Source organism: Limanda limanda, chromosome 12 (genome assembly GCF_963576545.1).
Source record: "Limanda limanda chromosome 12, fLimLim1.1, whole genome shotgun sequence".
Lineage (NCBI taxonomy): Eukaryota > Metazoa > Chordata > Actinopteri > Pleuronectiformes > Pleuronectidae > Limanda > Limanda limanda.
The window spans coordinates 25,338,448-25,350,899 of NC_083647.1; the positions used below are offsets into that span (position 1 = coordinate 25,338,448).

At 46.2% G+C, this 12,452-nt stretch overlaps 1 protein-coding gene across 2 annotated transcripts; it reads right to left on the minus strand.

Annotated features, from left to right (window-relative positions):
* Positions 1-725: 725 nt before the first annotated feature.
* On the minus strand, positions 726-11,209 carry jade1 (jade family PHD finger 1). 2 transcript variants are annotated; one of them, XM_061082928.1, is made up of 11 exons: positions 11,121-11,209; positions 9,676-9,753; positions 8,792-8,859; positions 7,976-8,133; positions 7,700-7,884; positions 6,729-6,940; positions 6,428-6,595; positions 5,978-6,094; positions 4,710-5,321; positions 4,472-4,589; positions 726-2,698 (listed from the first exon to the last, which is right to left on the minus strand). In XM_061082928.1, exons 2-11 carry the CDS (start codon positions 9,722-9,724, stop codon positions 1,656-1,658), a joined length of 2,730 nt encoding a protein of 909 aa, XP_060938911.1. In that variant the 5' UTR covers positions 9,725-9,753; positions 11,121-11,209; the 3' UTR covers positions 726-1,655. The 2 variants fall into 2 exon arrangements, with proteins under 2 accessions (XP_060938911.1, XP_060938912.1); XM_061082929.1 differs by lacking the exon at positions 11,121-11,209 and adding an exon at positions 9,957-10,080.
* Between the last annotated feature and the right edge of the window lie 1,243 nt (positions 11,210-12,452).

Consider the following 12,452-nt stretch of genomic DNA (forward strand, 5'->3'; position numbering starts at 1 on the left):
AATTATAATTAACATTTAATTCATTTGTAGTTGAGGTAAAATGGTTCTTACTTTTTTTACTATCTTCTTAAATACTATGTTTTCAAAAACAATCGTCTGAATCATTTTGATGTCTGTTTGGAGACGTTATGTTTTCAGGTCTTTATTAAAATTATAAATTTGATTCAAAGATGAACTTAAAAAGTTTTCAAGGTCACTGTGACTTCAAACTTCCTTTTTTTTGCCTCAAAAACCTAGAATTCTAGTTTGGTCATTATAGGAAGTGTTAGTTTCTCTGTAGTTTATTAATGAAACATGCTTTAACATGATGCATATTGGGATTTGGTTTCTATTCATATAAATTTAATTCTATCAAATTTGGCACAAAACCTTCTCTTGGACTCAGATTAGAAGTTGCAGGTCGAAGGTCACGGTGGCTTTTTAAACTTATCTCAAATCTGATTTACAGGAATTTCTTCACATTTTAATCAGTTGTCATTTGGACTCAAACATGAACTGATTAGATTCCAGAGGTCAAAGGTCATATACTGCATATAGAAAACACTTGTAGACTGAAACTCCTTTTTTTTATATATAATATAACTATAATCAAACAGCAGGAACAACCTAATGTTTCATTGTTTTTGATTGAAATACATATATATATATAACAATCAGTTCAGCTCAAAAACAACACATTCAAATGTGGACAGTTTGACTGAGTAAAAGCAGAATTGGACACAGCCTGAAGTCTTGCAGAGTGTTTATTCCTCTTTAGGACAAAAGACAAGACAAGTTTCATTTTGCATAACAGTAGTAGTACAGCAGTGGCCGAGGGTACAAAACGCTTATTCAATTTTTCAGTGTAAAAATAACTCTACCGTCCTCACGCCTGTGCCGTCCTCTCGTAGTGCAAACGCTTCAAAATAAAAGTTAGGCACGTGATGGGTACGATACGATCGCAGTTCAATTACACTTAAGTGCTGAAGACGAGTCAAACGTCCGCCTGGATTCCTTCCTCCTTCCTCCTCTGTGGCGTCTGGGTTCAAACGATGGCGGCTGGAGTTTAAATATACGGATAAAAGAGAAGTTTGACTCCTTGTTGGTGAAGCTCAATAAAAAGGAACCTACACTGTCCGGTGTCGGGATGAGGATGATCTGTTTCAGCTTCAATCTGTTTCAGCTTCAATCTGTTTCAGCTTCAATCGATCAAGTGCAACGGACTCGTGGCCGAGTTTAATACTTTGCCAAAAAACAAAAAACATTGCAAGCTTATGGTCCCAAGCGACAAACACAACTTCTTCCCAGTCGATGGTTCTGCTTGTAAAAGTCTGAGCGAGCGTTTCAGTGGCAACTTGACATCTTTCTACTTCGAGGGGGAAAAGAATCGTCAAAGAACTAGCTCAAAATAAAGTAGAAAGTAAAATATTTTCCCAGTTTTACATATGTTACAAATAAAAAATAAATATCAGCTCTGTTTTTAATCTAGGCATTTTTAGGATTCATCGAGAAAAATAAAAGGTACAAAGGGCGACCGTGGTTCTCTCTCCACTAACACAGTGCAGCTTATTCTCAGAGTGGCTCCTCCTCCATCAGGACGCCAGAGTGGCTCCTCCTCCATCAGGACGCCAGAGTGGCTCCTCCTCCATCAGGACGCCAGAGTGTCTCCGCCTCCATCAGGACGCCAGCACGCCGCGCCGGATGATGTCAGAGCCGTAGCGGCGGCTGAGGGCGGAGTCTCCTCTCAGCTGGTGGGAGTGGCAGCGTTTCAAACAGGGCTCCTCCTCTCCATCGCTGGGTTTGGAGTCGGAGGCGTAGCCGTCTTGCTCCGCCCCCGTGCGGAGCCGCGTTCTGGCGTACGGCGCCGGCTCCGGCGTGTTGGTCAGCGGCCTCAGCAGCGGCTTGCCTTGCTCCTCCTCCTCCTCTTCCTCCTCCTCCTCCTTCATCGTCGGAGGCCTCTCGCTCCTCTTAGGGATCCTGAACTTGCCCCAGCCCCGGATGTGGCCGACGACTCCGTGGGACGAGTGGGAGCCCCCCCCCTTGGTTCTCCTCAGCCACCCGTTGGTTTTGGCGTCCGGGCCGACGCCGGCTCTGTTGAACTTAGGGTTGGTCGTCACGTCCAAGGAGGCGGGGCTTCTCCTGCTCAACCCTTCGTCCAGGAAGTAGTCGTCGGTGTCGGAGCTCCTGATGTCCACCAGCCGGATGGAAACGGTTTTCTCCAGATGTTTGGAGCCGAACTTGCTCTTGACCTGAGTGGAGAGGTTCTCTGCCGCCTCGCTCCTCCTCCTCCTCCTCTTCTCCTCCTGCTGCTCGTGGTCGTGGTCTCGTTTCCCTCGGGTTGGCGCCTCGGCCTCGGGCCCCGGAGCTTCTCTCCTCGGCCCCTTCCTGCTCTCAGGTCGGTGCAGCTTGACGGCGACGGCCTCCTGAAGCTTTGGGAAGAGAAACTCCGGACTGCTCTCAGAGTTCTGGATGTGGGCGTCGCCCGAAGCCTCTGGCGCCTCTTTGATTCTGGAGCTTTTCCCGTCCTTGGTCTCCGGCTGTTTGCTCAGATTCTCCTTCTTGTGAACGTGAGGCGAGTCAGAGAAGCTCCTCCTGTCGCTGCTTCTCCTTCTCTCCTGCTTCACAGAGCCTGGTTTGGTTTTGAGTCCCGAGCTCCAGGAGGAGCGAGACTTGGAGCCGAGAGAGAAGATCTCCTCCAGCTCCTTCGCCGACGGGTCTCCTGCAACACACACGTCACACACAACCTTCAGTGGAATCATCAGGTGACAGTATGAAGCTGTAGTGTTGAACTACTTTCTCTCTCTTTCAAATCAAAGTCCAGTTTGTGAAGTTTCTCTTTTCATCCTGCATATATTTACAATCAGGTGAGTTTTATTTATATTAATACACTACGAGATTACACGCTCCTAATTACAACAATTAAAAAACTCTGATCCGGTTTAAGAGTGAAAACATCAAACTTAAAATGTTGAATCTAAATTCTCCATTAGTCTTTGAAAAGAGGATTAAAACACTTGAGTGGAATTGAACAATTTGTGTAAAGACAAATATCTGCATGTCCACATTGAACAGAAAGTGTCTGATCGTGAGTTGTGGTTCTCGTTTTCATCCTGCCTATATTTACCATTATGTGAGTTTTATTTATATTAATAAACTACGAGATTATACGCTCCTAATTACAACAATTAAAAAACTCTGATCCAGTTTGTAGAGTGAAAACATCAAACTTAATAAAGACAAATATCTGCATGTCCACATTGAACAGAAATCGTCTTGTCTTCAGTTGTGGTTCTCGTTTTCATCCTGCCTATATTTACCATTATGTGAGTTTTATTAATATTAATACACGTTTATACGTTCTTAATTACAACAATTAAAAAACTCTGATCCAGTTTGTAGAGTGAAAACATCAAACTAAATAAAGACAAATATCTGCATGTCCACATTGAATAGAAATCGTCTTGTCTTCAGTTGTGGTTCTCGTTTTCATCCTGCCTATATTTACCATTATGTGAGTTTTATTTATATTAATACACTACGAGATTACACGCTCCTAATTACAACAATTAAAAACCTCTGATCCAGTTTGTAGAGTGAAAACATCAAACTTAACATTTTGAATCTAAATTCTCCATTAGTCTTTGAAAAGAGGATAAAAACACTTGAGTGGACTCGTACAATTTGTGTAAAGACAAATATCTGCATGTCCACATTGAACTGAAAGTATCTTGTCTTCAGTTGTGGTTTTCGTTTTCATCCTGCATATATTTACCATTATGTGAGTTTTATTAATATTAATACACTACGAGATTATACGCTCTTAATTACAACAATTAAAAAACTGATCCAGTTTGTAGAGTGAAAACATCAAACTAAATAAAGACAAATATCTGCATGTCCCATTGAATAGAAATCGTCTTGTCTTCAGTTGTGGTTCTCGTTTTCATCCTGCCTATATTTACCATTATGTGAGTTTTATTAATATTAATACACGTTTATACGTTCTTAATTACAACAATTAAAAAACTCTGATGCAGTTTGTAGAGTGAAAACATCAAACTTAAAATTTCGAATCTAAATTCTCCATTAGTCTTTGAAAAGAGGAATTAAAACACTTGAGTGGACTCGTACAATTTGTGTAAAGACAAATATCTGCATGTCCACATTGAACTGAAAGTGTCTGATCGAGAGTTGTGGTTCTCGTTTTCATCCTGCCTATATTTACCATAATGTGAGTTTTATTAATATTAATACACGTTTATACGTTCTTAATTACAACAATTGAAAAACTCTGATGCAGTTTGTAGAGTGAAAACATCAAACTTAAAATTGTGAATCTAAATTCTCCATTAGTCTTTGAAAAGAGGATAAAAACACTTGAGTGGACTCGTACAATTTGTGTAAAGACAAATATCTGCATGTCCACATTGAACAGAAAGTGTGTTGTTGTTGTTGTTGTTGTTGTTGTGAGTTGTGGTTCTCGTTGACCGACCTGTGAGCAGCTCGTGGTCCAGCAGCTTCACCTGCTGCTGGAAGATCTGCTCCTGGACTCTCCACAGCGAGCGCTTCATCTTCTCCCTCCGAGTCACCATGTAGGTCAAGTTACGAACCTGAAGAGCCCGACGAAAACACAAATCAATACACTCAGTTTAAAAGAAAACACTTCAACACACAAGTCAGTGAAGCAGCTTCCCGGTTCACAGGCGGTGACCCGTGCGGTGGAGACCTACCCGCTCCAGGTCCTGGCGCAGGTGCGTGAACAGCTGCAGGCGCCGCAGCAGCACCTCCTGCTCGCGGCGCGCCAGGCTCTCCTCCTCGTCCTTCTTGGGCGTGAGGAGCGGGAGGTTGAAGTTGGCTTTGCGCTTCAGCTTCCAGTACTGGTAGAGGAAGTCCACCACCTCCGGCTGCAGCTTCAGGTGGCCGGCCACCTCCTCCACCCCCACAAACTGGTAGAACTCCTCCTCCATCTCCTGCAGCTTCAGCTTGCGGAGGTTGACTCTGTTCTCCAGCTGCCGGCTGCTGAGCGCCTCGGCCTCGCCGGACGCTCGCTCCACCAGCGGAGGAGGAGCGTAGGACGCCAGGGAGGAGGAGGAGGAGGCGGCGGCGTCTTCCCCCCCTCTCACCCGGCCTCTCCTCCGGCCCTTCTTGTCTCTGGCACCCTCCTTCTCCTCCTCCTCCCCCGAGTCTCCCTCTCTGGACTCGACGCCCTCCAGCCCGGAGTGTTTGGGGCAGAACGACTTGAACTTGACCTCGTCGTCCTCGGTGAGGATGGTGTTCATCTCCAGGCCGGCGTGGAGGCCGCACGTCACGTGGAACGCCGTCCGGCAGTTGTTTGCTGAGCACTGAAGAAACAAGAAGAAGAAAGAGTTGGAGTTAAACATCGGAAACAATCAAGAGTCTTAAAATGTTTCATCATAAGAAGCTGGATCATGTGACGTGACTCATGAAGACTGCAATCATCCACAAGGTCGTCGTTTAAGAGTAAATACTGGCAGGAAGGGTGAAGTGCATTGTGGGAAATGTAGGTTTGTTTTCTTGTTTGTTAGCCCTCTTGGTTGAAAAAACATTTTTAATAAAGTTCCAGACTATGGCTGACGATCTAAGAGAGGAGATTAATATAATAGAAATATAAAAGCAGATTCCCCGAAGCGTTTCATTGAGGAAAACTACAATGAAAACAACAAGATTCAGACCCAGGGCTCAGTGAGAAGAAGAAGAAGAAGAAGAAGAAGAAGAAGAAGAAGAAGAAGAAGAAGAAGAAGAAGAAGAAGAAGAAGAAGAAGAAGAAGAAGAGAGGGATCAGTGAGTTCATTTGTTTGGCTGCAGAGGAAACAGACGCAGCATCACGCTGGGAACACTCATCATCTCAAACTGCAGCGTCTGAATTACTGGACGCGGTCACGCTTTGCTTTTCATGCCTCATTAAGTGTGTGTGTGTGTCTGTGTGTGTTTGTGTGTGTGTGTGTTTGTGTGTGTGTGTGTGTGTCAGTGTCTGCACCTGTATACACGCTCCCCTCTTCTCTTTGCACAGGCAGCAGATCAGAGCCCATCTGTTGCTGGGGATGTGGGACACGTTGGTGATGGGCTCCATCTTCTCTGGATTCCCGATGCTCACCTGCACATGAAACACAGAGTTAAGACTCGTGTGTTGCTCCTGCTGCTGAGCCACACAACTCACTTCCTGTTGTGTTGTTGTTTACTCTTTTACAACACAGTTTGAAGCCCGTTGCTCTGATTATTAAAGTTTAAAATCCTTCAAGTTGCAAAATCAATTGTTTTGTCTCACAGAAGGAATCTAAACGTAGGTATTCTGTTCTGTTGAATTGTTTATTTCTATCTACATGTTGAGTTGTTGCCTGGAAGTTACTGCATCTAAAGTACAATCATTATTTTGGATTCTAAAGAAAACACGTGATGTTGAAGAATTCATAAAAGCTTTGTGATTCACCTCTGGAATCCACAAGGCACAGCTGACGTGGACCCACTTGGTTCCACTCCGGGTCGGTTTCATGGCTCCGCCCTTCTTGGGGCACAGCTGACATTTGGGCAGGATGCCGAGGGCGCAGATCCGGCACAGCCAGCTTCCCTTCGGCACTTTCTGGATGCCGTAACACGCCTGGTGAGAAAAAGCAAACAGGCGGCGTCTCAGCTTTCAGGAAGCAAACAGAAATCGATAGAAGACGAACAGAGAGGGAAAGGAGGCGTGTCATCGGAGAGAGATTCAGAGTCCGTGTGTGTTGACCTCTGACCTGGTGGACGCAGATGTTGCACTTGTCGCAGAACACCATCTCGTTGTTGTCCTCTCCGTCCGGCGAGCGGCACACGTCGCACACCACGTCCTCGTCGTACTCGATCCCCAGCCCCTCCCCCGTCTCCGTGGCGTGCGTCATGTTCTCGTGGCAGCGGTGCTCCAGCTCCTCGATCACTCGCTCCATCGTGATCTCGTCCAGGAGAGGCATCGCTGCACAGAGACGGACGCACAGTTCTACAATCTGTCTGGTTTTCATAATATTTGACATTTAAATCTTATTCGTACAAAGGATATTAAGTGCTTTTCTGAAAATTACACACTTGTGGATTTAAAGTACGACATTTAGGAGTTAAACTAATGAACTCAACCAAAAATAAACTTGCTTTAAAAACTCAAAACCATAATTTCTCTTTTTCTTTTACAGCTGTGAGTTTGGAGTTAATCCTTTTCCCCCGACAGCCACAAAACACTTGATGACATCTTCAGTTCACTGCAGATGATGTTGTGCATCGAAACAAAGACGAGTTCAAAGCAACACATGCCGCTTGAAATGAATCTGAACAATAACATCAGGAGTCTCTACTCCGAAGCAAATCTTTAGAACATTAGACTTCCTGATACAAACAGTGATTCCAGCTCGAGAAGAAGAGGGAACTTCTGTGATCCTTATGGAATCAAACTATTGTGTTGATAACTTTTTCTGACTGTGTAAGTCTGCGTCTGTTTTTGAATCTAGAGATGATAAACATTAAAACTGAGGAACCTTTTTTTTCTGCTTCACAAGCTTCACATTGAACAGATTAAATTTCAAAATCAACGCCCAACTGCGGCCGAACAAAGCATGAAAATAAAACCAGTGCAACGTATCTTCTCCACTTGTTCCCTCTTAAAACAAAACGTGATTTTGTCAAATACATAGAAATAACGAAGAATCCGACCTCAGACTCGATCACCTGACCCGTGACTCACCCATCTCTGCAAACTCCTGGTTGATGTTCTGCAGCCAGGCCACGTCTTCCTCGTTCAGGTCGTAGCGGCACATCCCTTCCGCCAGCGTGCGGATGTCCACGTAGCCCAACGCCTCGGCGCCCGACGTCCGGATCAGCTTCTTCGGCTTCACGAACATCACCTCCTTCCCTTTCTCTGCCAGCGCCCTGCACAGCACAGAGAGGTGGAGACCTTCTTAACACCGACTGTACAAACGAAAGCAGCTGAACCGGGCTGTGAGACGTTCTGTTGTCCTACCTGGCGACGGGCTGCGGGATGGACTGGGGACTGACTGGGACCTGGACGCCCTTCTCCCAGTCCTGCCTCCACTGGTCGGCCAGGACGTAGTACTCCTCCGTGCTCAGCTGGGACGAGTCGTGGACCTTCATGGCCGTGATCAGGTCCGTCCTGAAAACCTGGATAACAAGAGGAGTTCACACATGGGTTCAACACATCACTGAGTTTATGATTGTAATTCACAGCAGGTGAGAACCACTGGTCACTACAGAGCTGATCTGAGAACAGTCGGACATCAGGAGCAGCTGCATGAGAATCTGATGGTTTACACTCAATCACAATCAATCGTTTTGTCTCCAGCTTGTTTCGAAGATCACATTTCATAAATCAATCGATTGAGGAATAGAAGAATTGTTAGAAAACTCAATAGTGAGTCATGTAACTAATAATGAGTCAGATGTTTTGAAATGTCTTGTCTCGATAAAGCTTGTGTGTATCAGTGTTTACACAGAGATATCAGGCTGTGTGCAGTCAGCTGAACCGGATCCAGCCAATCAGGAGGCTGCTTAGGGCAGAGTCATTGTTTTGCTTTAATTTGATTGGCCCCTGGTGAAAAGGGAGGTAACGGCCTGAGCAACAGATAAGAGAAAAGTTTCCACTCCCGAGAACTCATCCAGCCAAATACATAAATCAATGTTCAAAATAAAAAGCAATTTTACTGATAGTAATTAACGTATAAACAGATAATAACCAGAACACAAAGTGAAAGCAGAACACTGTTGATGACTCAGTAACTGTTCATGTTCGTCCTTTAACGTCCCGATGAGACGGACGTACCTCGGAGGGTTTCTGTCCCGTGCCCCTCCTCGGCTGGGACGAGTGCTGGGACCAGCAGGTGGAGCTACCTGCAGGAGAAAGTTAAGACACAGTTCATGAAGGACGCAGACTTTCTTCTTCGTCTGTTTCTGCTCTGATGAACAAACTCTCGTGGGGATTTTCCCACATCAATCAAACATGTGTCTCACTGGGACAAACAAAATGGTGCAAATGACATTTGGGGGTTTTTCAATTTCATTCCTAGTTTGACTTATTAGAACATCAGTGAAGGTGAATTAACAATTAAAAACACAGAGCCTTCAATGACACTGAAGTATTGTTACTTCAAATCTTTACATAGACGGTGCAGAATGAAGTATAATCTATCTTTGATGTGTTTTACATATAACAGAATACATATATATATATACATAACAGACAGTTTCCCTCATCTGACTTGTCAAAACCTTCACGTCCACTTTCATGTTTGATTAATAAGCAGAAATTAAGCAGCACATCTGACAGATTGTGGTTATGTTATGACATTTCTGTTATTGAGAACTTGCCACAACATTTTGCTGAATGTGGCAAAAACCGACACATCTGGGACAATGACACAAACGCCACAAACCAGTTTTGAAATTCTTCACTGGGTTCAGATATTAGAACGCCTGCCTGTCCCTGTCCCTTCTCTGTCTCTTTGTTTCTTTTCTTAACCTCAAGTATAAACTCACAGACAAATTTCAAGATGGAAAGAAACTGCAAATACAAATTCCCCAGAAAATGTCCCTTTAACTGCTCTGCACTTTCCCTTGTGAATTCCAGGATGGTGGCGAGTTGCTCTGACCTAATTCTAAATTTGGTCCCGGTATGAAGGAGTCAGCAGAAACGATATGTTTACTTACTTTCATTGTCGGAGTCGTCGCTGCTGCTGGGGAGTCGGCTTCTCTTCATCCTGGTCTGTGAGCTTCGTCCTCAGGACACTGCAGAGACAGGAGGGACGAGATCAGTCAGATAAAACATGTCAACACTTCAGAATGAGACAAGAAGTCAGACTCTAAACCGGTCGTACAGTAGTTTGTGTTAAGGCTAAGTACAATAACAACAACTTTAAAACACACACAATGAAACAGGAAGTTAGTTGCAACCAAACACAAACATAAATAACTTAAAATGCAGTCTTTACCAACAGGGCTACAAACAAGAATCCGTCTGTGTTCGAGTCTCTTCTTTAAAAACAGCTCAGAGCAAAACAAAGCAACACACTGATCCACATGTTTCCTTGTTGTTGACAACACACACACACACACACACACGCACACCACTGTCCCCAGCGAGGACAACAACAAGTTCTCACATGCGACGCACACAGGAAACAACGTGAGCTCCACATGCAACGAGCACACAAACGTCAACAGGAAGTAGAAACATCCGAGTCCTCTGCAGCCAGCGTGCACATGGGGTGGGGGGTGGGTGGAGGGGGCGATGCTAACCCTAGCTTAGCGCGCTAGGCTAGCAGCAGGCTAGTTAGCCCGACGCCCTTTCTTCCAGCAAACAGAGTAGCAGAGATGCTAACCGTGTAGCGGCTAGCTCTTAGCTAACAGCTGGCCACCGTAGCTGACCCCCGGTGCTGAGGAACCAACCCGGGAAACTGAGTGTTTACGCTGGGATCAGATGTTTTGATCCAAAGCTGCAACACAACACGATGTTTGAGGTTTTATTATTAAAAGCAAACTGCAGATTGTGGCGAGCTAACGTTAGCCAGATGCTAATCTCCCACTGGTTATGCAACATGCGGGCCCTGCCACGAAAATGTGAAAATGTTACGAGTATATTTAAAATATGATGAACTAGGTTTATAGAATGAAAACAGACTATTCTCTGAAACCCTTATAAAGTCACTTCATGGGTTGTTTGCTACAGAATGCACGTAACGTTAGCCTGACGCTGGTGGCTAGCAGCGTCGGCTAGCTGGTTAGCTGGAGGCTAAGCTAATGTAAACTACCACGGTTGTGATTAGCATTAGCCCGCGGGGCTAGCTCCGTGATGACTCCCGCGGAGCCCCTCGTCCCTCCCGGCTCTCCTCCACAGGTGAACGGTCACACATCGACCCACATGAGCCACCTGGAGCCGGGGAGGACCCGCGGGAGGACGGGCTGGAGGAGGGCGGTGAGCGGGGTGAGCTAACCCGGCGGGACGGAGACGCAGCTCCGCCACAGATCCACTGGTTAATCTTTGGCGCCATTTTAAATGACGGTGTCGGGAACACACACGCTAAAGGCCCGCGAGGAGCCGCACACACACGGGGCTGGAGCCCGGACACAGAGCGAGAGAAGCGGGCGGTACGTACAGAGCACGCCGGGCCGGAGGAGCAGGTGTCAGGGGTCGAAGTGAAGCAGCTTGAGCCGAGAGTTCCGCTTGACCCGCCGCGGTCCACACACACACACACACCGGGGGGAGGGCGCCCTGCCCCGGCCGCAGCGGCGCCTCGGGCCCGCTGGAGGGCGCCACCGCTCCGGGAGACCCGCGTCTCCATGGTTACATCAGCGGGGAGGCACACGTCAACAAACATGTCAGCAAACATGTCAACAAACATGTCAACAAACATGTAATCAATGTAAATAAGATGAGATCAAATCTATCTTCATTGATTCCTCTAGAGAAATAAAATCCAACATAGCAGCACAAAGGAGATTGTAATAATAATCCAAAAATAAACAAGAATAAAAATAGAAACATTATTTACTGAGGCTGAGACAAAATCATCATATTTCCAGATGCTTGTTTTCTGTGCAGGATTCTTCACAGATTGGCTCCTCCCCCTCTCAGTGCTTTTATCAAGCAGAAAACGACTGATGATAGAAACATAATGTCAGTAGGAGGTGGTAGGAGGTGGTTAGAGGTGGAAGGAGGTGGAAGGAGGTGGTAGGAGGTTGAAGGAGGTGGTTAGAGGTGGTAGGAAGAGGAAGGAGGTGGAAGGAGGTTGAAGGAGGTCGTAGGAGGTGGTAGGAGGTGGTTAGAGGTGGAAGGAGGTGGAAGGAGGTGGTAGGAGGTTGAAGGAGGTGGTTAGAGGTGGTAGGAAGAGGAAGGAGGTGGAAGGAGGTTGAAGGAGGTCGTAGGAGGTGGTAGGAGGTGGTAGGAAGAGGAAGGAGGTGGAAGGAGGTTGAAGGAGGTCGTAGGAGGTGGTAGGAGGTGGTTAGAGGTGGAAGGAGGTGGTAGGAGGTTGAAGGAGGTGGTTAGAGGTGGTAGGAAGAGGAAGGAGGTGGAAGGAGGTTGAAGGAGGTCGTAGGAGGTGGTAGGAGGTGGTTAGAGGTGGAAGGAGGTGGTAGGAGGTGGTAGGAAGAGGAAGGAGGTGGAAGGAGGTTGAAGGAGGTGGTAGGAAGAGGAAGGAGGTGGAAGGAAGAGGAAGGAGGTGGTAGGAGGTTGAAGGAGGTGGAAGGAGGTGTTGAGAGGTGGTTAGTGGAGGAAGGAGTTGGAAGGATGAGGAAGGAGGTGGAAGGAGGTGGTAGGAGGTGGTAGGAGGTGGTAGGAGCAGGTTAGAGGTGGTTGTATGATACCAGTGAGAAGGTTTAGATGAAGGAGGTGGAAGGAGGTCGTAGGAAGAGGAAGGAGGTGGTAGGAGGTGGAAGGAGGTGTTGAGAGGTGGTTAGTGGAGGAAGGGGGTGGTAGGAAGAGGAAGGAG

Bases quoted from the DNA above. Each gene is read 5' to 3' on its own strand.
- jade1 (XM_061082928.1), bottom strand. From the start codon at position 9,724: ATGAAGAGAAGCCGACTCCCCAGCAGCAGCGACGACTCCGACAATGAA. The intron at 6,941-7,699 runs GTGAGTCACGGG...GTCTCTGTGCAG, and splicing joins CCAGGAGTTTGCAGAGATGG to CGATGCCTCTCCTGGACGAG. The intron at 5,322-5,977 runs GTGCAGACACTG...TTGTTTCTTCAG, and splicing joins AGAGGGGAGCGTGTATACAG to TGCTCAGCAAACAACTGCCG.